Source organism: Mesoplodon mirus (assembly GCF_964341445.2).
Source record: "Mesoplodon mirus genome assembly, chromosome: 18".
Taxonomy (NCBI): domain Eukaryota; kingdom Metazoa; phylum Chordata; class Mammalia; order Artiodactyla; family Ziphiidae; genus Mesoplodon; species Mesoplodon mirus.
In genome coordinates this window covers 55,085,771-55,112,176 of record NC_138994.1, presented here as the reverse complement: position 1 = coordinate 55,112,176, position 26,406 = coordinate 55,085,771, and the positions used below count along the sequence as shown (strand labels likewise).

The 26,406-nt window shown below is 37.4% G+C and overlaps 1 protein-coding gene across 6 annotated transcripts in view; it reads right to left on the bottom strand.

Moving 5' to 3' along the window:
* Positions 1–646: 646 nt before the first annotated feature.
* Positions 647–26,406, bottom strand: part of NF1 (neurofibromin 1) — a 259,294-nt gene continuing 233,534 nt past the window's right edge. For 4 of the 6 annotated variants that reach the window (XM_082603380.1, XM_082603381.1, XM_082603383.1 and 1 more), the window contains 10 exons: positions 26,233–26,364; positions 25,091–25,226; positions 23,768–23,925; positions 20,392–20,514; positions 19,852–19,982; positions 19,594–19,694; positions 17,948–18,090; positions 17,548–17,594; positions 16,085–16,301; positions 647–4,341 (listed from right to left, as the gene is read on the bottom strand). In XM_082603380.1, coding sequence (XP_082459506.1) covers positions 4,199–4,341; positions 16,085–16,301; positions 17,548–17,594; positions 17,948–18,090; positions 19,594–19,694; positions 19,852–19,982; positions 20,392–20,514; positions 23,768–23,925; positions 25,091–25,226; positions 26,233–26,364 — 1,331 coding nt within the window. In that variant the 3' untranslated portion in view covers positions 647–4,198. The remainder of the gene's footprint in view (positions 4,342–16,084; positions 16,302–17,547; positions 17,595–17,947; positions 18,091–19,593; positions 19,695–19,851; positions 19,983–20,391; positions 20,515–23,767; positions 23,926–25,090; positions 25,227–26,232; positions 26,365–26,406) is intronic. The other 2 variants (XR_014291882.1, XM_082603382.1) reach the window with 2 other exon arrangements.

The window sequence follows — 26,406 nt, the reverse complement described above, 5'->3', positions numbered from 1 at the left end:
TTCCGGTTTCTCTGACCTTTCCCCTGCCATCCTCTCCCGAAACAGGTCATAAAACCTTTACTTGAGAGGCACCCTCCCTAACTCCGGAGGAAAGGAGCATCCTTATCTCTGAAGACAAGACAGAGGGACTTCGAGAACTGGAACAGGGCTTGCTAGGTTTCCCCCACTTCACCGCACTTACCTCATAGTCTTTGACCTATCAGAGTTTTACACAAATGCTCACTCTTCATCAAACCTAGGATAGAAATACTCAGGCTTAACTGTTTTTTTCGGGTCTTCTCATCTCTTTTTGAAGGCTCCTGTGTCATGTAAAATTTATATTAAATAAATGTATATGCTTTTCTCCTATTAATTTATCAGTTTAATTTTCAGACTCAGCCAGAGACCCCAGGAGGCTCAAGGGAAACTTTTTTCTCCCCTACACATTTCACCAAAATTATTTTACCTTTCGTTTAGAGAGGTTCTGGAAATAGAAAGGTCCTTCCCATGGAGCGGGGGTGGTGATGGTGGTTTGAGGAGAACCCAAGACATCCTTAAAAGAAAGGAAATGGCCTTAATGTTTCAAAAGATCAGGGAGGAGTGCGGGGAAGTGAGAAAACAGAGCTGATGCACGTGAAGAAATTAAATAACTCCCCACATCTTAGAGCAGGTTGAATTTACATTTTACTTAAAAAAAAGGGGAGGAGTACATACACAGGGAGGAAAATGGGACGGGAACAACAATGATCTGAAATGGATTTCTACAGTTTTCCCCTACAATGGTAGATTTTGTCTGTTGGGCAGTATTTCTCCTGCTGGCGTACAACTGCTTACAATATTAACGAGGTTGTAGACAAGGGAACTGCCAAAGTTTGGGCCTGAATGGAAAAGAGAGGAAGTTATCATATACAATGTAAGTTTACAATACACAGCATTTTCTTTAAATGATGTAACGCAGTCGCAGGAAGAAGTTAACAGTACTAACACGAGAATAATCAAATTTTTGTTTGTTATCCATGTACAGCAACTAACTGCTTTACAAAAAAGCAAAATAATACAATATATCATCACAGGTATTTACAGTGTAGTAAATATACTTTTCTGTCAAATTTTACACAAACTATTTACAGGTGAATATACTGCATTAAAAAAAACTGTGTGGCTGACACTAAGAGTGAATTTTTATATAAGTCCATTGCATAACATTGAATAAGACATGCCTCATTATGCCTGGGTTGGGGGTGGGATGTAAAAACAAAATCAAAAAAAAAAAAAACCAGAAAAGCCAAAACAAAACTGAAAACCCCTAAAACCCACTGAGCAGGGAGGGTTGCCGGCTTACATTCTGTCTCCCCCAGGACATCTGTTCATGGGGGTGGCAGCTGGCTGTTCTCTGTGGTGTCCTCAGCCCTGGCCCAGGACCTGCACAGAGCCGGCACCCAGTAACGGACAGGTGCTGAGTGGATGCAGGACAGAGTACTTGCCACTTCCCCCAAAGCTAGTGAACTGGGTCTCGGTGCTGGTCAACAAGGGCACACCCCTGGGACAGGGCAGTGATAAAACAGGGAGATCATGCATGCCAAAAAACATGGTGAGTTAATGTTTTCCTTTTTAAAAAGTCAGGGGAAACACCCACAAACCCCAAACAAATTACTTTATAGAACTTACATCCAATTATGCAAAATGGGCAACCTACTATGAACTTCAGAATTTCTTGTGCAGGTTATAAGTATGAGGCCTAAAAAACAGTTTCATTTCTCAGAGGAAGCATACTGGTGAGAGATTTATCTCATGTGCATTTCAGTTTCTTGGAAAGCTGGATTTTCCTCAAAAGGCAGAAGTTCTTCAAACAAGGTAAATCTTAAACCTTAATAAGTTTTCAAATTCCCAGGATGTACGGGTAAAAAGTATTTTTGCAATTCATAGAAGGCTCAATTTTGATTTGTGCAATGCAGATCATTAATTTCATGAGGTACTTCAAGTGAATTCATCCATTCATTACACTAGAGGGAAATAACGAATAAATTTAAGACATAGCATACCTTGGAAAACTTGTTTATGGAAAGATCAGTATTTTTAACGGTAAACCTTTGGAAGTTCCTCTATTTTGATAGGAGAAGCAAAATAGCATAACACTACCCACTGTCATTGCACCAAACCAACAACAAAGAGGGAAAAACATGGAACCAAAATGATTAAAGGCTTGCATCTGCCTTTTATTCCAGGAGCCAGGAAGTCGTGATGCCCAGCCCAGAAGCTCTGGGGTGTGGGGGAACGTGGACCTTACCAGCAGCTTGGCATCCTTGGCACCGGGCTGTTAATGATCTGTTTCTAAACTCAGCTCTAGTCTTAATTCCTTATCGTCTCAGTTGCTCTGTTATTATAAACATTCTATTCTAATGAAGCGTCTACAATAGTTAAAAACAAAAGTTTAGTTAATTGCACCTGTCTTCAATATTTTCCAACAATTCAGTGTCAAAATAACTATTAACACTAAGGTTTTTTTCATTTTGGCTAACGGTTCTTACTTTTCCCAGGACTGTAAACAAATTAAAAAAATTAAATTCTTGTTATTTCTGAATATCAAAAGCAATTTTATTTACATTAACATATTACATTGTTACTGTGTGGATAAATGTGAAATGTGTTATATTATTAAGATCAGAACATTTAAATGTACCATTGATTTAGCTGTGGAATTTAATTTACTGAAATCCACTCATGAAATAGCACTTCAGGAAACTCTCCCTCCCCTAGGTTTCTTCTTCTCTCCCAAAGCCATTACACCTTAACATATAAAGGGAACCCAGGAATAGGGGGATAATATCTTCTTGTAATAAATATGGTTTAGTCCTAAATTGGGACATCCAGATACTAATATATTCACTGAAATCAAATTATTTTGCACACTGCAGGTACCACAAAGAAATTGGATCTGCATTACTATGGAAATTCCAATGCCATGATAATCCATACCATTCAGTATAGCAGCAACTCTTAAGGTCCCCTATTGTCATAATAATGCAGGTTGACCAGTCTTTTCACAGTGATTAAATGCAATTCTATCATATAGAACCCAAATGTTTTTGCTAAAGAGATTCCTGATTTTTTTGGAGGGGAGAGGAAAGATTACAAGACATTTAAAATACATCTCATCAAAAATTTTGTGATAATATACACCACACTCTATGTTTCTGGGAAAATTATTAAACAAGATAAAAGCATCGTCTACTCTAATAGTCACGTACCATTCCATTTTGTATGGAGCTAATGCAACCATCTACGGAAATTACCTCCTAGGAACAATTTGCAACACTTTGTTCACTGATTACCCTGCTCGGAATTATTTAGGAAAGAAGAGGAGGAGGGGGAACACGTATAATTACTATACTTAGTATAGTTTTGGCTTACAAAAACAGAAAACGACTTTTAGCATATTTAAAGATTAAAAGATAATCAACTGGAGAAAAATATAAACTAGTTTGGATGACTGAGTTTGCATAAGGCCTCAGAACTCATCTCTTTAATTCGGTCATGTTAAGATACATGTGGTTACGCTTATTTTCCTGTAATTATTGCTAATACTCAAGTGTTAGTATTTCTTAAGAACCCACTACAAAATACTAAATCCCTCCTCCCCCACCCCCCAAAGTACCTCGCCTGTGGCTTTATGGTATGAAGTCACTGAGGCTTGACCTCTATGGTTCTTCAGTTTTGTAAGGTAAAAAAAAGTCCACAGCTAAAAGTCAGATTAAACATACTGGGGTTATATTATTATTTCTCCCATTAACTTCTATCTTGAAAAGTGTGTAAATAAGACTGACACTTTACTTTGTATGTTGAAGAAGGGGAAAACATAGAAGGCAGAGCTCTGTGCAAATGGCTTTCATAGCTGGCCAGTAGTAGCAGTATTCAAGAAATCATCCTCTCTCACAATTGGGATGTTCTCAGTTCAAGTGTCCTGACCTCCCACTTTCTTTGCAGTTGTTCTGAACACTTGCTTAAACCAGACAAACCAAAAGTAGAAGAAAAAAAAGTTAAAGAAAAAAGCAGCATTAAATTTAGGCAACGCTTCCAAGAGTTGATCATCTGGCAACATGGCAGACTGGATGGGCTCATTACAAAACATGAAGTGCAGCATCACAGCACGGTGGTGAGGGGTCACTAGTGAAGAGCCCGTATAAGTTAAGTCTGTTTGAAAAAGGAAAGAAAGAAAGCTTCACATGATCTTCTTAATGCTATTACGTTTGAAACTGCCAGCGCTTCTTTGCTTCTGCACCTGGCTTGCGGATCCATGACGAGTTCGCCCACTGTTACAGTGCCCAGTGGTAGGGGAGAGTTCAACATTCTCCTTGTCAATTCCTGGAGAGAAACAGAGCAGCCAGTTACCCCCTCTCCTGTGGTGTTAAGCTCCAGGACTGAATCTCACGATTTGTATACAAGATACAACCTGGTGTATTGTTTTTGCATTCATTTTAATAGTCAGCTGCTAGAGTGTTTACAAAGATCTTGTCACACAGAAAACCTCACACTTTGTTAAGCAAAATTTGCTATCATGGCAGAAAAATAGCATAAGGAAAAACAAAAAAAACAGAGAAGTTGCAAGGAAAAGCTAGAGGCAGGCAGGACTGAGCTGAATGAAAGGCTAGCAGCCACCAAAGACTAGAACGCCTTCCTCCAAATCATAACAGAAGCTTCCAGCAGAGGTCAGCTTCTAGCCACGTAGCCTTACTGGTGTTTATACACAGAATATATTCTGTAGTTGCAGAAGGTACAGAAATTCATCATTTCAAAGAAAGGCAGATGCTTTTTATTTTTTAAATCATAGCGCCTACCCCAAAGGAACTCAAATATTTACTGAGAAAATAATATATCAAAACGGTCATACTGTAGAATTTTTGCTTTGATCTTCTTTTCAACTCTGGCAAGTCATTTTTTGTTCTGTACCTTAAACAGATGCCATTTATTTCTCTCATGGAGGAGATTAAACCTCCCCAAACTGGGCCCTACAATGTATTTTTATAAATAATCTAATTAGTAACTTCATAAAAGTAACTAGAAGGAAAAACAAGGTATTTTTTACTCATCAGATTAGTAAAGATTACAAATTAGACAGGTAACAGGATAGTGGTTACTTCTGGGGAAGAAGTGACTGGAAGGGGGCATGAGGATGGTTTCTTGGGGTGATGGCGATGTTGTTTCTTGATCTGGATACTGGATTTTTAAGTATGTTTACTTCTTAAAAGTTCATTAGGTTGTAAATTTATCATCTGTGTGCTTTTCTGCCACACTTCAATAAATTTACTAAAATAATTAGACCAATTATACCCACCTTTGACATAACTACTGATAGGAAAGCAAAAACTATTTTAGCAAGTTGTATCAAAATGTAAAGTACTGATTGGTATTTACTGATACAGAAAAATGACCATAATTTTGGATTAGGGGGGAAAAATCCACTTACAGGGGAAAATAAACAAATAAACAAAAAGGCTAGGAAAATATTTGCCAAAAAATGTTATCTCTGGATGGTGTGATTTCAGGTAATTTTTACTTTATTCTTTTTTTTTTTTTGGCTGAGCCACTCGGCTTGCAGAACCTTAGTTCCTTGAACCCATGTCCCTTGCAATGGAAGTGTGGAGTCCTAACCACTGGACCACCAGGGAATTCCCTGCTTTATTCTTATCTGTACCGTCTGAATTTTAAAATAAACAGTAAATTTGACAATGGAAAAATTTCTATTTTTGGACAAAAAATAGTACGTCAAGTCAAAAAGTATTTATGTTACTGAAAATGTACATAGACCCACACAGCTATTTGTTTGTTGGTTCTTGAACAGGAAATAGATCTGTGATGACCTCCTTCTAGGAGCCACACATCTTTGTTTGGATTCAGCCTTGAATTCAACTCAGAGTATGAGGCATCTACAGGCACCTGGTCTGATTTACACAGGCTCCATAGAGGTTTGCTGTCTTGAGCTTATCAAAGGAACACTGGCATATGAAAAAGTGCACTGGGCTGGGAGTGTGAGTGCATCATTAAAAATGTCAGCAACGCCTCTCCGGGAGGCAAGCATAGTGAACCCACTCTTGAATCTGTTCCAATCTAATCCTATGGGTAGAAAGCTAAACGGAAGAAAATACACTGTGATGTTCAAAGAACTTTTCTCTGGGTAGCAGAATTCTGGATGATTTTTATTCTCTTCTGCATATTTATTTGCATCTGCTCCAGAGCTATTTAAAAAAGAAATAACAAAATTGAAAGGAGACTGCTCATCATCCCTTGAATGCGCCGTGAACTCTGTAACGTGTATTTGTGCAGCTCTTTCAATTGCCTTACCAATCTCTACAAGACAAAATGCAACCCGTATTTTTTCTCATCTGTTTCTTTCATGATGCATTCCCCTGTCTCTTGCCAGAACTATCTTCTCCCTCCCCTTTTTGCTGCCTGTTTTTATATGGCATTTATATTTTGCCTATATTACCACAACTTGTGTATATGTCATATTTTCTCTACTAGAATAAAAGCATCTAGAAGGGCAAAGATCGTTTATCATTCATTTTTATTTTCCTGTAAGATCTAGTTGACGTCTTTTTCAACAAACACTGGTTGAACCGATGTTTCCATTTTTAAATGTGATGGCTGCAATTCAGAGCCAAAAAGCATGCAACCCCTGATCTCCAGTGGGGCGGCGCCATATTTTTATTGGAAAAGACAGTTTTTTTTAGCTTCTTCCATCTGAAGTGATCATGAACTTGTCTGAGTATTTGACTTTCCATTTCCTCAAATTTGCATGTGGCCTAAAAGTTCAAGTCCAATAGTTCCTTATCTATTTATTTCCTCAATAGGAAGTAAGAATCAGGCAAAACTAGAACTTTAAAGATAAGGGTTTGAAACAATCAGGGGACGGTCATCAGGAGGGACACAGTGTTGATGGCCACTGGAGGGCCAGTGGCCCTGTGCCAGCAATCTTCCACTCCGGGGCTCTTTCTTGTGTGACCACCTTTGGTGCAGCCTTGCCACTGCTGGACTACGGCTCATTCTGGGGGTGGGGGGGCAGAGCAGTCATCACACTGCAAGGTGGCAAAGCTTCTAGCTGAGGACAAGGGCCTGTTCAGTTTAATTCTTAAGAATTAAAATTATATAATTATAATCAGAGTAAGTCACTAGGGTGAAGGTTTTTCTTCAAAGACATACTAAGAATATTCCATTTCCTGTTTTGTTAAGCAAGTAACCTTCAGACCTCGAAATAAAATTTTATTGGGTTGGCCAAAAGGTTCGTTTGGGTTTTTCTGTAACGTCTTACGGGGAAGCCCGAATGAACGTTTTGGCCACCTCAATAAATGTTAAGGGTAAGAGCAAGCAATAAAGTTTTACACATACTGTGACCTCAACTACATAAAGAAAAGAAATAGGAAGGAGATGCACCAAAATGTTAATAAACAGTGATTATCTTAAGAGTGGTGGGATTATAGGTGATTTTTTCTTCTATTTTTCTGAATTTTTAATTTTCTTCCCTAATGAGCCTGTGTTCCTTTTAATTAAAAATCTTGAAGTATCACTGACCTAGGACTGTCACTGATAACCCAAAACTTCAATGCTATGTGAGAGGCTGATGTCCCACTTTTACTCAATTTTCATCTCAATTCATTACCTGTTTTTGTGTATATGTTTTCTTCCTACTTAGTGACCCAACCCTACAAATCACACACAGGTAAATGTGGCACGATGGTGATTCCTAAGTTAAACTTCACAGCAAAGGTGTTTTATTTAAGGATCTAAGGAGAAGCTGACATAAAAATCTTGGAGGTTTTTTTAAAAAGCATTATATTTATACCAAAAAATAGCACCTTGAAAAAAGCCAGGTTAGTATGAAACAGAATGATACCAGTATCCTGGTTTCTAAGCATAATTCTCACTTTTGAGAATTTTGGCAGCATTCTTCTTAACCCTCTGAAAATAAATCTAGAAACCTTTCTAGAATGTAGAGAAGGGTTTGGTCTCAACATTCTATAGGAAAAACTCTCAGATTATCAGCCTGACTGCCCAACTGGAGACAGATCCATCTTGCTTTGGTACATATACTATATTTTAAATTGGTGAACAGACCTTGGTGCTGTGCTCCTGCTCATCAAGGCCGCTTGGAGGCTTTGCATCCTGGTCTCTCTTATTCCCCTAAGCACTGGCTTTCCCTTCTGACTCTCAGTGGGCACAGAAGCAGAAATCCATGAGGTGACAGAAATCCAAAGGCCACCACCCAAGTGAAATAAAGGTAAAAACCTCTGTGGTCCTGACTTGCTAGTTTAAATTCCTTTAGATATGCTGTGGTTAAGCATGCAGCCAGTTACAAACAACATGCAGGGCAGAAGAAGCTGAAGATTCTCTACAGCAGTGCATGAATAAGCACTGTGCTTCAGTGAATTGTGGTGGTTCCAGATAAAGCTAAAATCCTAAATAAAAAGTGTTATTGGCCAAAATTCAGTGAATTAAGAGGGGGAAAATTTATTAGATTACACTATAGTTAAATAACATATATAAATAACTTATATATCTATTATATGTCTATCTCCTCTGCTCAAACATTAGTTCCTTGAAGGCAGGTATCAGGGTTTATTTTGACAACTAGGGATATAGTTCCAGGCTGACAAATAATTTTTAAAAAGTCACCTATTTTTTTAAACACCAAAATGATTTCTCAAACTGGAACCTAATATTTTCATGAAATAATAAAAGGATTGAATCCCTTTTAGCTCTTGAGAAGCTGAGGAAAAATGGGTTAGGTGATTTGTGAGAAGTTATTCAACAAAAATGAAAGACATAATAATCCAAACCTCCCACCACCTGCACAAGGTGACAGTAAGTTCCCTGAATCTGCATTGCTTAGTTTATCACATATATCATATGGCAAACCTGTCAGAAAACTCTTAATGCATCTATGAGAAGGCAAAGCTGTCAGAAGTCTCATTTGTTACACATACAGTGAGGCACATCAGAAGACCCAGGTTCCAGTCTGTTTGGATCAGAACTCTTATTTGGTTTCAGTTCTTAATCTGGCAATTAAAAATAACAGTAAACGTGCCTATTTCAAAGGATTGTTAGAAGAACCAGATAGGCTAGGTGAAGACTTTTTGCACACAGATAATTACAGCATAAATTAAGATGTTCCTAATACCTGAAAAAAAAAAAAAAAAGACCAAGTGAAGTACTGAAAGGAATTTTAGAACAAACGCAAAGGACTCGAATTTTATACCAGAATTTGTAAAATTACTGACACTAATGTAAATAAGCAAGAAATATGTCTTCTTAGAAGAAAAGATAACTATAGCTTGTTCTTATGCTATAGTAACACATTGATGGGAACGTGTTAAATATATATTTAGAAAATTCATATTTTGAGCTAGATATACAAAAGAGTAACTATAAGAATTTTTTAAATATTTGTAACGGTCTTTCATCAATTGCTAACACCTCTTTTTCTATACAGGTCTAATCTTTCTGTATACTAATCACCGAAAAGTAAAAGAAAGAAAAGGCATCTTTTATAAATTAGACATAAGTGTATCACATTTTTTTCTTCTTAGTCCTTTGAGCTAACTAAGGACCACATTCCTTTCTTTTTATTTATTTATTTATTTTTTTTGCGGTATGCGGGCCTCTCACTGTTGTGGCCTCTCCCGTTGCGGAGCACAGGCTCCGGATGCGCAGGCCCAGCGGCCATGGCTCACGGGCCCAGCCGCTCCGCGGCATATGGGATCCTCCCAGACCGGGGCACGAACCCGTATTCCCTGCATCGGCAGGCGGACTCTCAACCACTGCGCCACCAGGGAGGCCCTCCTTTCTTTTTAACACGGGTGACAGAGTGGACAGCCAGCATTAATTTCTATGGAAATGCTGGGGTTGGCTTTGTATCTATATTTGGGGAAAATAACTACTTCCTAAGCTAAAAAATCTTCCCCAAACCACATACCCTCCCTTCTCTATTAACTCTCCCTGGAGTTTCTTGTTAACCTGTCTGTGTTAGTCCAGGGCTGGGACTGCATCTTCAGTGTTCAGGGGGAGCATGAACAGCTCTTTCATCAAGACAAGTCTCAGCCCTGTGGCACCGTAAGCATCCAGACCTTACAGTTAATGGCCTTACAGATTCTTTAGGTGCCTGAACCAGACTCTGCTTACAGGGATTGGTGAATGAAGTCTCATGCCATGTGCCCAGGATGAGCGCAGGGTAAGCAGTATTTCGTGCAAAGATGACAAAAGTAAAGAGTACCTTGATGAGGCAACAGCTGCATGAAAACTGCTGATTTAGAGCAAGGCAGAGAAGCTTCACAGACACAGAATGGAAGAAAAAAACAAAAGTGAGTGATATCTGAAAGATTTTTAAAGGGTGAAATATGATTAGATACTGGATAATTATTATTTTCCTTGGTTTTCAGGAGGATTCTTGTTTTAATTAATGAACTCTGACCATTAATTTCCCAAACATTACAATCTCTAAATAAATGGAAGAACTTACAATTTTACAGACAGATGCGTTTTTACCACCTATATTAGAAGAAAGAATTTTAGTGTAAATCAAGAATTACAATAAAAAATGAAATGGAAAATTAGAAGAAATTACACCAAGCAATTGCTCAGTTTAAAATTATTTTTCTCCCTTAAATACGGGGTAATAACAAAGAAAAAAGAAGAAAAACTAAATCAAGAATATACCAAATAAAGGTTTGGGATATGGTAAGCAGTTCCCTAAAACATTAAAATTGTTTTGGAGATTTTAAGTAGTCTCAAAATAGAGGCCTCTAAGTTTCTTCTAAGAGGGAGACATTTTAAACCTGGTAAACACAGCAGAAGTGTGACTAAGTCTACCCTTTGGAGAAATGGTTTTGATAAACTAACCTTTTCTGCACACAGCTGTCAGCACTACTGGGCCAGCTGATCCACCCAGTTTCCTGGGAGGGAGGTCTGCATTACAGAAGCAAAGTGACTGAATAACTGACAGGCCTGGACATAGCCCCAAAATAAAGTGAAAGAAGTGAATTTAAAATAAAGTTCAACTAAATAGGTCTTTGCTCTAAAAAATCCATACTCTAATACTAACAGTAAAATAAGGCGATCAAAGAAACAAATTAAAGTGTTTTTTTTCCAAGTGAAAAAACATTTAAAATAGATCACAGGCTTATTTTTGTTAAAAAATTATAAAATATGTGACCTCACATATTTTTGAGGTCAAAAATATATTATAAAACTTTTGCCGTAATTATTACCTGATTTTTCCGAACAGATGTCCCTTTGAATGATCAGAATAGTGTACAGTACAAGGTACAACATAAGTACAAAAGAGATCACGAAAGAGGGCAAAATAGTTATCTGTGTATACTTTGCCACTCTTACTGTTCTGAAATCTATTTGAGGGCAGGTCTCATGTCCTAGTAGCCCCCGCCACTCCCTTGGGTCTAACAGAGTCCCTTGCATGTAGTAAACACTGAATATCTGGGATAATTCAAGATAAAATCTGGATTTCAGGTTATTTTCTACAGACCATTGTAGTATTAATCTCGTACCTAAAAATCAAAGAACTAGGGGCTTCCCTGGTGGCGCAGTGGTTGAGAGTCCGCCTGCCGATGCAGGGGACACGGGTTCGTGCCCGGTCTGGGAAGATCCCACATGCCACGGAGCGGCTGGGCCTGTGAGCCATGGCCGCTGAGCCTGCGCATCCAGAGCCTGTGCTCCGCAATGGGAGAGGCCACAACAGTGAGAGGCCCGCATACCACAAAAAAAAAAAAAAAAAAAAAAAAAAAAAAATCAAAGAACTTGTGTACACAAAGAATTTGTTAAACAACATGACTCAGAAGGAAATAACAACTTTAGCTGAAACCGAATACTGAGATCCACAGGCAAAAACTGTCAAGTCTCTGGGGACCAGGGTCTCTCTCATCTTTAAATGTTTCAGAGTACCTAGTGTGTACCTACAGAATAGGTGTTCGAATGTTTACTGAATTAAATTACAGTGTGAAAAATATTAGGAGGTCTCGGTAGAGTGTAAATTAAATTTTAATACATTGGAAATGAACCTATTTAATTTCTTTTTAATGAGTACTAAAATCCATATAATTCCATCTGGATTTTTATTTCTAGTATACTTGCTCCTTAATATCTAAAGAGGATACAGGAAGACTATTTGGAATGCATACTTGAAATGGTTATAAAGCACTCACAATATGGCTTTTAAAAAGGCTTCTTTGTTCATCCTGTAAGAGAGCCATTTATGGCTTGGCCTTAAGCACGAGAAAGTCCCATATATAACATTTTTAGTAGATAGGTTTTATTTTCTAGTTCTAATCCTGGTTCTTCAATTCATGTCCAGCTCAGCTACACTGGACCTAAGAATGGATCGCAATATCAAATTTGAAATATTCTTATCTATCAGAGAGTAAATATTACGGATTCTCTTCAAGATTCTCATAGTGGCATGTGGGAAAATCTGAAGAGACAAAGTTTTATGTCCATTTGGCTAAAAGGACCACAGTTAACACAATTTCATATGCACTGAACTCTGAGTACAGTCCATTGGCTCCACTGATACCAAGTCAATTTCTACTAGGAGTGGGGTCAGAAGACAGTCATTTATGTAATTTTATATACAGAGTTATAAAACGATCCTTCTTGTGCTAAGGGGATAGACAAGTGGGCTATGATCATCTGTCAAGAAGAATGGATTTTCAGAGACAACTGCTTTATGTAAATGACCGCTACTTCCTCAAAAGCTGGTGACTGATGAATTATCACCAAAATTTTTACCTAAGTAAGGTTTAGTGTTTCATGGGGGAGGGCGAGGGGGTTCATGAATTTCTTATCCAGCTAATTTGACAGCAGAGAATACTGGAGACCAAAAGAAGATACAGCTTAGTGGCTGATCCTGCTAAGTACCAAAGATCTAGAAAGCAAAGTCTTGCACTGACAGGGACAGTTTGAAGCAAAGGCTTGAGCTGTGTGCAGATCAGCAACTTTTGCTTTTTGACATAAAGAAACAGAGCTTTCACCTGTTTAAAATTCAGTAGACTAGCGCAGGTTGATGTTGGGTAATTTGATGGCAAGCCACACTTATGCTCCATTTCAGGGAGTGACACAGGGCTTCTTTAAATGCTTCTGCTTAGGACTTGGCTGATGGAAGTGGAGACAGGGAAATATTCTGGTTTCTATACAACCAAATAGCGAAGCCAAAATACTGGAGTGAGTTATGAGTCTGGATTAGATTCATCACTTCTTGTAGCCCTTTGATATCAGCAAACTCAGATCCACAAAGAATTGAGGAGATAGGAATGTAAGATTACAAGGAGCTAAAGATATAAAACAGCGTACCTACTTATAAAGTATTAACTCTTGTAAGAGGTATTCCCTAAGAGCAAATGACAAAAACACAATAATTAGGTAAATAAATAAATCAGGATCCTTTCATGGAGATGAGCCCACAGTTTAGAGATACAAATGGGTTTCATCGAAGAGTAAAGTTACTAATGAAAAGATAAACTCTTTCTCTAATAACATGTAGTAAAATAATCTGGTGAACCAAAGGACATACAATTTACAATTTAGAGGCAGAAAAACACCGTTATTCTACTTAATTAATTGTATTACTTTTAAAGCTTCAGTTTCTTTTGAGAATAGTCAGAGGTTTCCAGGGTGTTATAATCTATTCAAGCAGCCATCTTTGGAGAACTACTGGAGGTGACACAGTAGGTTTAAAACTGTAACCAAAACCACAAATGCTCTTCTTTGATTTCTCTAAACAATTCTAAATAAGAGGTTACAGAGTAGGACTACTTTTCTAAGCAAATGATATGGCTAATGTCCAATCAACACAGGACATGAACAGTTAATCAACTAGCAGAAGAACTTGTACGGGTACCTTTATTCTTAATCTGATTATTTTATTGTCTCCATCAGTGGGCAAAGATGGGCAGAAATACCCCTGACAATTAGTTTGGGTTAAAAAAAAAAGTCAATGTAAAAACAACTGAACATTTTGACAGCTTTAACATCACTTTAGTAGCCCAAGAGGCAAAAGACTGGTCAAAATGAACCAAACTTTAAAAACAAGAGGATCAATATAGACGGTCTACGAATTTTCTACTTGTGATTAACTTCAGTGGTTGACTAACCCAGATGATAGAGAGCTCTACAGAAGAAAAGGAGCAGTGGACTTAAGGTAAGGCAGACGGAAGTAATGAGACAGAAATAAATAAATGAAAGAAAAAAGGGAAAGGCAGGGGAAGGGAAGGAAGAAAGATGACAGATACGGAAGGCAATGAACGTGGCAGAAAGAGCACTGGCCTTGGTTCTAGGTAAGGACTGTGTGATAAAGCAATTCACTTAGCTCTTCTAAACTCAGTCTCCCCTTCACACACAACATTGTGAGCCTAGAACTAAATTATCTCTACAGTAACCCCTAGCTCCAAAATGCTAAGATTTTATGGTGGGAGGTGGGGGGTAGTGGTGATGAGGGAAAGAATTCAGTGGCTGCAGTATCTAGAAGAAAGTAAACGTAAAGGTTTGCCCTGGCTTTAACAGTTGAAATGCTGATAACGGGGCAAGATCATAGGCACACTCTAGTGCATAAGAATCACCTGGGTGTTTATTAAACACAGATTGCTGGCTGGGCCCCACTCTTGGAGTCTCTTGTGCAGGAGGTCTGGGGTGGGATTCTAGCGTTTGCATTTCTAATAAGCTCCTAAATGATGTTGAGGCTGCTGGTCTGGGACCACACTTGGAGAAACACTGTTCTAGGGAATAGGTGACAGAGGCCAAATAAACACAGTTATATGGGGAAAAAAAGTTGGCTAGATTTCTCTTATTTCTTGGGGGGGAGAAAACCTGACTAGGTGCAGTAAGGTGATTGATAAATAAATGCTGGATCAAACAATTTGTTTCCTCTGCTGACCAAGGCTTTGTTGTTGACCAAAGCTTAATAGATGAATATAGTTATTTAATATAATGGTTTATCATATGAATTGGGTATTAGATTTGCCAAGTTCTTCAGAACCTTCAAAACTATGTATGTTTAAACATTCATGCAAAACTGAGATTATAAACTGGGAATTCTACTTATGGATCTTGAACGTCACAAAATAGTTATAATACATCATTTGGCTTTTTAAAAGAAAATCCATGCTAACACTTAACTACGTCTAATATTGATAACTTTTCCTTATAGCATGAGGTGTTTCATAAGTAAACTTTTCAGATAATGAAACTTTAAACACAAAACCTTTTTAATTTTAACCATTTTAGAAAGATATCTTTCTGAATAGAATACATGACCACAACGGAAGCTTTCCTTCATTACCCACTGTCATCATAAATACACAATGGCATCAGTTCTGTAATGAATTGAATACACCTCCAGGGTTTGACCAGAGTCATAAGAAATCATCCGCTTTGTCACTGAATAAGCCCAGAGTTCTGTACGTTTGCCATTTCTGCCATCTTGTTTATCTCAGCCCCACCTGAGCTATTAGCTGTTATTTCTCAGTTTATCTGCCTCTTAGTTGCATGCTGAATGGGCATACTTTCCCCACTTGGACCTAAGAGTGACTCCAGAGTCAGGAATATGCTTATGGGCTTTAAGATGTTATTTTTTTGAGCTGGCATTTTTGTCTGGTTGTTTATTTACTCCTAGATTTTCAGGTTGTTGCTGGCAGCAGGGAAAAGGGGCACTACTATATTTTGTATATTTCTGGGATACAGTATGCTATATCAGAGACACAGAAACACTAGGGCAAGGTTAGTATATCTAGTAAGGGAATTATAAATCTGTTCACTTACAGGGTTATATACCTTAGGTTATACTCTTCCTGCCTAAACTCTAAAAACTTATCAACCTTGGAACACTATGTGAACACTCTAAACATTTCACTATCTTTGTAAAACTGTTTGAAAGTAGACAGCTCTACAGAAACCAAAATTCAAATCGGCTACAAGGTAAAGAAGAAATGTAAGATGAATTTCATGATAAAAAGGAGCAAAATCTGCTATAAACTGATAACAAGGGAATTCCTAATGTTGGTATAGTAATATTATTGCTCAAATTTATATAAAGATTGCATTTACTGACCTGGGGAATGCTGGGAAGTTGCAAGTGAGGTCATGGAATTAGAAAGGTTAAGGTTAGCAGTAATACTAAGCTGGCTCTGCACTGCAGGAGGATAAGGAGATGTGGGTGTCAGGAGGGACTCCTCACTGGTTTCTTCATCAATTCCAGGCAAATACGTGTCAATCAAGGCATCAAGAAACTTAACAATAAGCTCAGCATAGTCTGGGATTTGTGTTTGCTGTAATGGAAAATAGGACATTATTTTAGCTCTGTTCTTTTTTCTTATTTTGTAAATCCCCCTTGAAGCCAAAAAAGATAAATTCAATTTTTGTTTTGGGCTTAATTTACTATTTTGCTTCCTTTGTACTACAGATCATTAAAAAAAAAGGGGGTGGAATCATATTTGTAGACTACCATGGGACTTACAACTGGGAATTTTATTCAGCTAACACTTATAGCTTCCAGATGAACCTGTGATTACTGAAGGCCATGCACAAAGACTGAATTAATTCTGAGACAATCCAATCATCAGGAATGATGTCTAGTCTATTTTCCAAAACGAGAAAATGAGCAGAGCATCATTCCAGCTGCCATTTAGAGATTCAACTAACTAAATACCGCGAAGGGCTCGGAGGGTTACTGGCAATCAAACTACAAAAGTCCCCGCATGATATACTTATTTCTGTGACTTCAGGCCCCTTTTTTAAATGACAGCCTTTGCATATCAAGAGATATGCAGTAATAACTAAACAAAACAAAACTAAGTACTCAATTGTTAAAATTAGAACAAGGTTTATGCAATTCGTATTGATTTAGCACCCCTATCTCTAGAACACTGCACTAGGGGAAGAAAAAGAAGTCCTGCCTTCAAGGAACCTCAATCAATTTGGAGGGAGGCCATATACAGAGAGAATAATTAAACACACATTTATGAAGCACTATATCAACTAACGCCAATCAAAGAACAAACTGAATGGAGCAAATGAGGATATATTCAGGGAAGAGTGAATCTAATGCAACAGGTTGGAAGGAAAAATGTTTTCTTGAGGTAAATTTCTTTTTCATTATGTAATTTTTAAAAGTGAGGTTTAATTGACATATAACATTATATTAAATTCAGGTCATGAGGTAGATTTTAAACATACGTAATGCTCCTTCCTAATCACAAGATACCTAAATGTGTGCATTAAGATCATCAACTACATGAGGGACCGAGGGCAGAAAGTTTACAGAGGTTTATCATACGTTTCTGAAAAGTCAAGCATAAATTAAGTTGAATTTTTTTTTTTTTTGGTAAAAGCTAGTATATAAACATATTAAAGGTGCTGCCTCTTAGAAAGAATCGCGTGGTAGAAAACTTTTAATAAAAATAACGTATGTGTTTTTTGTGAATCATTCTGGTTTTCAACATATTGTCTTAAAGCAGGCACAGTAATATAAATAAAACTTTCATTTTGTCAATAGAGAAAAAGATATTTTCTTACCTTTGAAAAGGGTCCTGCAAACCGCCATAGGCCATTAAAACCAAAACCTGCAACAAATCAAATGTTACTCTTATAGCAAGCATGACACTCTTTCAGTCTTAACAGAAATTATATAGTTGATGATATATAAAACCCACACACACAGTGAAAACATTTTTTTTTAGAATGAGTGTCAAAGTAGACTAAAACTCACTGAAAATATACCCAGTATAAAACCATATTTTAGTTAAAAAGTTGTCAACCACTTATTGTACTGAACACATAATTAAAAGTCAGAAAATGGCATGTTAGAGAGGTGTGAACAAGCCTATTCCTCATAAGGAATTCTTCAGCCAGTGCATCCTTTAATAGCACACGTTTGAAGTTCATCAACCATCCTCCTCCCGATACGTTTATTTACTTTGCAGGTAAGATGTTTGGTACTGTGGTGGGGATTCTTCATGGTACACCACACTTTGCACAATCCCATGGATTGGATTTAACAAATTTGGATCTTGGCACAATGACAACAGGGTGTTGATCTTAGAGTCCAACAAATTGTGCCTAAAAAAATAAAAGTCAACAGAGGAACATTTTAAAGGAAAATTAAATGAAAATATATACTGGAAAATATTTTTCCCTAGAACAGTATGATAAAAATGAAGGGTGATGAGTGGTTTTCCAATTTTTCTCTAATGAACGTGTGTATTTGCTTTTTTGTTTTGTCTTTTGTGTTTAAGTTGTTAGGAAAATATGGTAAAAGCACCTAACTAGCACTGTCATACAACCATGCTTAACTATATATGGTGACTATTTGCTCAAGACAAGGTTGGTTTCTGTCTGCCACTCAGCATGCTTTAGGACCATCTCTTTCTGCTGATTATTGATATGTACCCAGGAGTTAAAACTAAATTTAATATTAATCAGTGTTTAATAAATGCTGAATCAGATCGAATGAGGAAAGCAAAATTAGCTTGGAGGGGGTGGAATGTATGATCAAATTCAAACTTCTGAGGAAATTAACTATTTCTAACCCAGCTATACCCCATTAATAAAAATAACCAAGGGGCTTCCCTGGTGGCGCAGTGGTTGAGAGTCTGCCTGCTGATGCAGGGGACACGGGTTCGTGCCCTGGTCTGGGAAGATCCCACATGCCACGGAGCGGCTGGGCCCGTGAGCCATGGCCGCTAAGCCTGCGCGCCCAGAGCCTGTGCTCCACAGCGGGAGAGGCCACAGCAGTGAGAGGCCCGCGTACCGCAAAAAAAAAAAAAAAAAAAAAAAAATAACCAAGAGCCAAGTATATAAAATTCTGAAATTTATAAATAAGATTAAACAAAAACAAAGAATTAATGATACTACACAGAAGGCCTAAATTAGGAATAGAGTTTCCCAAGTTTCTTTGGGTTATTTAGATTTGAACACTTTGAGGCTAATATGATTTTAGCCCTTAAGAGAGAATAAAATTCATCTCCTAAATAAGAAGTCAATTTTGTTTTCACTCAGCTGTGGATTAAAAACAAAAGCTTTACTGAAAAAGAAAACAGAACAGGTATGCTGATTTAAATATAGCAATCTAACAGCTTTCTCCTAAGTGAGGAAATAAACAATGCTCATCACAATGAAAAATGTAAGAAAATCACAAGATAAAAAAATGTTTTTCCCACTCTGACAAGTACAGGTTTCTGGTAACTGACTACACTGCTGAACTGAATGAATAAGCATTTTCAGAACTCCAATGGAAAACTGATGAATTCATAAAAGTGCTAACAAAAGATCAAGATGAAAAAAAATTAATTACATGGGACTGAGTGAACTGATGAGGATGATTATAATTTTTGTGACTTTCTGTTTGAATTAAAAAAAAAATGCTTTTCCTGATCGACAGGCCAAATCTAGTCCTAGGTCCCATTAAACCCACTGTCTCTAAGCTAAAAATCACTATCACACTACTTCACGTTCCCCTCTCCACAACCAGTGAACACTACTGGGTGATACTTTTCCTAAGCTTTTATAAAACATTTGACTTCAAGACAGATACAAAAGTTAAACGCAAGTGGAGATACTTACACAACAGGAAAAACTTTGGGGAAAACAACACTAGCTTCTGCTAAGTATTCATAAAGAATTCGTTGATCAAACTCATCCGTGGTGTATTTCACCAGCGTAGCCTGCAAAAAAGTAAACAAAAACCATTTTATTTTGTGGCTGAATTGTTACCTGTTTCGGTGAGAAGCAGAATATGGCCTTCCTTTCATGTTTTTAATATTTAAGGGCCTTCTAAGAGTAGACTGGAAAAAAACCCCCACAAAAAGCAAAGAGTATTACCAGAACAGTAAGAAGAAGTGCTTGGATCTTCGGATCAGTAAGTACTTCTTCATCTAAGAGAACATTTGATTCAGACACTGAAACTTTACGTAAATGTGGGTGCTGTTGTGATGAGGAAATCCTTTGAGTTTCTGTGGTAAGATATGGATTAACACAATCAGGTATATTACTCAAATATAACACACTAGATACTACTTCACCTAACAGATTTTAATGTCACTTCTAAAATTCGATAGCTTTTTAATAGACACTTAAAGTATCAACATAAATATCATACAAAATTACTATTCACCTATATAAAAGTTCTGGCTAGCTGTATACAATGTTGTATATCATATGTATGCTTACTTTCTACACAGGTTTCAGGATATCTGTCATTTTAAGGACTGTATAGCTTGTCTTTGTCTTTTGAAAAAGAGCAAATGTTTCTATATTTTATCCTAATGATACTAAGAAATGGCTGGAAAGCAAATATGGCTTTAATGTACTCTCCCTCCTTACTTTCAATGATCTAGATTAATTATTAACTTTGTTTCTCACCCATTTCATAATCAGTTTCTGCTACTCTCCTCATTTTGGGGGGTGTTGTGATCCCTGATTCCATTTCTTGCCTTTTAGGAGCCTTTGTGTCTGATATCAAGTGATCAAAACTTTTCCTTGTTCCTATAAACAAAAGTTACAGAATATGGAAGTTCATTAACCACAGTGTCTGTGAATAGGAATATACTAAAAAGAAAATGTTTGGGCATAAAGTGTTTACGTTTTCACTTAAGGACCCAAAGAAAGCTCAAACATATCCCTGGGGCAGAGTTCCTCTCCTTTCCTGTTTTTTTCCATCTTCTCAAGGAATCTTGGCCACACAGCTGTTCTGTTTCAGGACAGGATGTGCCTTATTGGTCCAAATTAAATTGAGATTACATGCACTACACTGGAGGTAAACCAAACTCCACCAACAAGTACAATATTTGATAATAAATACAGAGATATGTGCTGTTTAGTAGCAAAGATCAACTATGTCTGAACAGCCTTTTTTCAATTTAAGGCATTCTGCTGGTGCCAAGAATGAGTCATTAACCTATGAAGAATTTCTAAAAGTAGACAAAATCAAAGTTTGATTTTACTTCTTCAGGCTTTGAAAAAAGGATGTGCATGCCTCAAAGTACTAAATAATAGATACACTCGGAGATGCTTCAAAAATAGCAAGCAGTACCATTTCCCACTTGGCTTTGAGTTTCTCTAATCATGTATTATACCAATGTTAAATACCTTTCTCTTAAAGTAAAAGTATTGAAACTGGATTATTTGGAACTTATATATTTCTGTTCTTTATATTCCAAGAACTTCTCTTATTTTTCTTGGTACAGCTCTAAGAGCAAATCTGGAATACTTTTGACAGTATTATTTTTTAAAAGCCAGAACTGAAGCCACTATAATTACATATGACAATTGAACACTTGAGAAATTTAATGTTCTATTAACCTCAAGTTTTAATACTAATAATTATTCACAATAGTCATAAAAATCAAGGTCAAATAATTTAACAGCCCAAAAGAATCTAGTCCAACCCCTTCATTTCCTGTACCTGTAAACTGAGGAAGCCATGAGCAGTTAAGAGATTAGCCTGAAGTCGCAAGCCTAGGCATCCAGTTAGTGACCAGACTTAAAATATCAAATTTCCTAAAAACCAATTCGTGCTTTCATACTGCATGAGATCAGGACACCACTCTCTACGTTTAGTTTTCTTACTTTCCTCATTCTTCCTTTTTTACTTTACACTCTGCATTCTTCCTGGGAGATCTCCTTCCACTCCCATAGCTTCAGCGGTCTAATGAACTAATCAATTCTAAATGTGCCACTTGTCCACTTCTCTCTTCCTCAACTCCAGATGTATGTTTTCATTTATCTCTTACATATACACGCCAAGAATCCTGAAGGGATCTCAAATATAATATCAACCAACCTAAATTTATCTTGTACTATAAATATATTAGTCTTGATCTCTGTGAATGGAATCACTATCCAGCCAGGTTTTGAAGCCAGAAATTTCTGACATCCTTCACTGCCTTCTCCCTCCCCACCTGGCCCAAACAGTCAGGCACTAAGTCCCACACCTGATTCCTTTTCTCCACTGTCCCACTGCTCCTGCCTTAGTGCAGGCCTACAGCATTTTTTGCTTGGACTGCTGTGACGATCTCTTAAATGATTCCCTTGTGAAAAAACTCTTCCTATTTCTCCATATTGTAGCCAAAAACCTTTCCTAAGAATAACATTTTGTAACGTCTCTCCCCTACTTAAAGATCCCTGCTGGATACATGATAAGGCTAAATCTCTTAACATGGCACAAAGTCTCCCACAAACTAGTTGCAATTCTTCTCTAGCCTCATTTCGTACCCAAGTGCTTTTCCTGACTTTGCTTTATTCATGCTATTTCCCCCCTCTCTTGAATACATGCCTTCCTTATCCTGTGCCTACCGGGCAAGCATGTATTAAAATTTCAAGATCCGGTTCAAGTGTTACCTCCTCTCTGTAGCTTTTCCTAATTTCCTTACTTTAATGGCACCTGGGGATGCTGTTGCAATTGCCTGATTATAAGTCTTAGCCACCAAACTATGAGCTCCTCCAGGGCAAAGACTATAACTTTTTCGTCTATCACATGGGTTGAATGAATTCAATATTGCATTTTTCTCTGAAGTTAGTTTTTCATTTACAACTTCCTTGGCATGAAAACTCGGAATCACAAAACACAAAGCAACCAGGAAACTCCTAGAACATTATTTATGGAAAAGTATAAAGAGAAAGGAACTCAAACAAAAGATAACAGTCCTTGGGACTTCCCTAATGGCGCAGTGGTTAAGAATCTGCTTGCCAATGCAGGGGACACGGGTTCGAGCCCTGGTCCGGGAAGATCCCACATGCTGCGGAGCAACTAAGCCCGTGTGCCAGAACTACTGAGACCATGTGCTGCAACTACTGAAGCCCGCGCGCCTAGAGCCTGTGCTCCGCAACAAGAGAAGCCACTGCAATGAGAAGCCTGTGCACAGCAACGAAGAGTAGCCCCCGCTCACCACAACTAGAGAAAGCCCGCGTGCAGCAACAAAGACCCAATGCAGCCAAAAGTAAATAAATAAATAAATAAACAAAAGATAACAGTCCTATGTGACTAGTAATAGTGATTAACATTCATGGTTTCAACTTCTCTCATGGTTTATTGGCAGGTTATTTATTTTATACTTCTTTAGCCAAAGTTGTGTAAGAGCACCTTTGCATTCAATCTGTGGTGAGGTGGGATCAGTGGGCTCTCTCATTATTTACTTCAGTTTTTGAAAAGGGAGAAAGGGTCTCACAGCATTTCAGGTATATTTCTCACGGTCAAATGTTGATATAACCAAGCAATTTTAACTTCCAAGAACCCTATCTTCTTGCAGTAATAAAAAAAATACAGTAATCAAAAACTCTTACCTTTTTGTCTTTTTAAAGAAAAGATGGCAAATAGTATTATTATAGCTTCATAGCATATTGATGTATCCTGTCCTCAGAGGGTAATTTTGGGAAATATATTGTTAAAGGCCCTGCATTTGAATGCTGCAAGGCTCTTCCTTTTCTGTATCTAATGTCTCTCCTACTCCCATTTCCCTTCTGCCTGGCCAAGGCAGAATCAAACAAGTAGAGCCACAATATTTAGTCTAAGAATCCCCCCAAAACTGTTTCAAGATCTCATTCTCATTCCTCTATCTTAACTGATATGGCTTAACTGATCTACCAAACTCTCTCATAATTGGCATCAAAAACTTTGCTATATCAAAACCAGGAGATTTTGATAATCTTGAACAGCTTCAAATAATTTTCCAGGAGTGAAAGTATCTGACCATTTTTGAAAAGAATTCTAAAACTTTCTACATAATTTAGATAAACTAACCAAGCAACTTCTTCGTGTTGGCCTGAGAAGGCTGCCCCATGTCCAAACTCATGGATTTCCTGGCTCGGGGACTGGTCTGGCCCGCAGGTGGATAGCTGGCTGCAAGGTACCCTTCAGAACCTTTGGGAGAGGACCATGGCTGATTCTCCTTTAGTGTCCTGAGAGATGAAAACAATTGAGAAGAATCAATAAACATGATGACAAATACGACCACTGCTGGTCCTTCTAATTGGCTACTGTACTTCCCAATGGCAGCGATCAAGTAATTTTAAAACTGTACTTTAAAGCTCACTCTTTAGGGTACAAACTCTTAATCTATCCCCAGGAAGTATCCACTTTCTTGCCATGACATCTGATACACAGTAGGTACTCAACAAATGCTCAACTGAACTGTACTGCATTGATTTTTTAATCAGGGAGAATCAAGTCTAAATAAGCAATTGTATCCCTGGTTTAAAAACCAAGGGGGAACACAGTCAAACTCACTTTCTCCTTCTCATAACAAAAAAAGGCATATCTCAAAGAAATATGATCATAGGAATGACTGAAGAGTAAGACTACTGAAAGCCAAGTATGCCTGGAAAGCTTTTGCATACATTGTTAACATCTCAGCTGGAAATTGCTGAGGGTTTTTTAATCAAAAAGCAGGATGCTGATAAATTTAATGATATAAGCACTACAAATACAAGATTATTTTCCCATGTTCAACACTGTACCTAAAACTTAAAGGTATCTTTGTTTAATTGAAAATATTAAAAAAACTCCAAATGATGCTATTTTCATGTAATTTCTCTATGTTTTAGTGAAAAATATACCACTCAAAGCAACATACAACAGGATATAATTTGATTATCTTAACATCTAAATCTGTACTATAGAAAACTTTTTAGTAACTTTAGTGTGATATGAGTAAATACAATAAAAATGTTGGCATGTGTATCTTTTTAACAAATCTGTATAGCTTAGTTTTCTATCATTAAGCATGTAATGTTGCTTATATTTCACATTAGGTTTTCCTAGGCCTTTTCCTGCAATCCGATACTTTCAAGATCATCTCTTTTCATTATTCAACTGATTTGTGCTTAAAAAGAGGCAAACTAATGTTAACTAATTAGCACAATTAGATTAGAAGAACTTTCCTTCAACTAACACACATAAAATACTGTACATTTATAAAATGAGTTTTGATTTACACACTCTTCCTAGGTTATCTTTAGAGTCCCTTCTATATTACCTTCTGGATTACTCTGCCCGCTTGCCTCCATTGGCATGGAATATTGAAACCTGATTGTAATTATGTAATTGTGGGAGACGTCCATTTACCTATAGCTAGGGTCACCATGATGAATGGGATATGTATCCATAGGAATATTTTCCATTGAAATATCAGTAAGAAGAAGAGACTTTCTATGTTTTAGGCTACAGCGACTTCGAACCTCCTCAGATACTGTAAGTAAAGCTAAAAGGAAAAAGAAGGAAGATTTAAAAATTTAATAAATCACAAGTGTGACTTAAATTAGGATATACTTCTTACAACCTCCTGAAGAGAATAATAGCTATTAAACATGAGAGTATGACGTTTAAGGATATAAAACACTTAGGACAGACTTGTTTATGTTAAAGCGTTTAGTCTGTTTTGGAAGACTGCATGTAAACATGAAACTTACAAAGAGATTTAAAGAGCACCTTATATTAGTCAAGTGCTTTAATAAACACTGGACCTCAACAAACACAAAAGGTAGGCAGGGCAGGACTATAAGGTCCACTTCTTAGATAAAGAGAAGTACTCTGAAACGTTAAATGATTTGCCCAAGGTCAAATAATTCCAACAAAAAAGGTGCCACAAACTGAAGTCTGCTAAACTGGGAATCAGCACTTTCCAACAAACAACGATGTTCAAGAATTGTGTTATATACGAGTGCTAAGTGTTGTTGAGAGGAGAAACACAAATCAGGTAAGAGCGGATAGGGATGGTATAATGGAATGGTGGGGATGGGCAGACAGTCTAGGTAAAACAAACAGCATCAGAAATGAGTATTAAAGAAGCATAAAGGCACTTCTAGGAGATGGCAAGTAGATTAGCTTCAAATAGCCCATCCATTTGGAGAGGTGATAAACAATGAGGCCTATGAAATTAGAGAAAGGGGACAGAATCAGGAGAGCTGCTTAAGGGCCCAGGACGCTAGGCTGAGGCTTTTAGATTTTACGACAGACAACAGGGAGCCACGTGGTGTCTTGAACCAAAGGTGACTAAGGGAACACATTTCACATATTAATGCAAATTCTTTTATAAGGAAAAATGTCTTGGCAAAACTTTCCAAATTTTAACCAATGCCACAGGACTGAACTGTGAACTCTTTACCCTGCCAAGCAACCAGCGGAAGGACCCAGACGTGTCTGTACCTTTTTCATGGTCCTTAGATATAGCTGTGGTAAGATTAATTTTGTCTATTTTGTGTTTTTACCTGCCAGGTAAGCCACGCTCTGTGTATTCACCTCAAATTTGTCACAATTTCTATGTTTATTAACCAGAGTTAGTAGTGTATGCAAAATTCTGACTGTTCTTGCAACAATGGCAGGTGAAGGATGCCTGTATCCTACAAAAAATAAAAACAAACAAGAAGTTAATTCATTCTTTC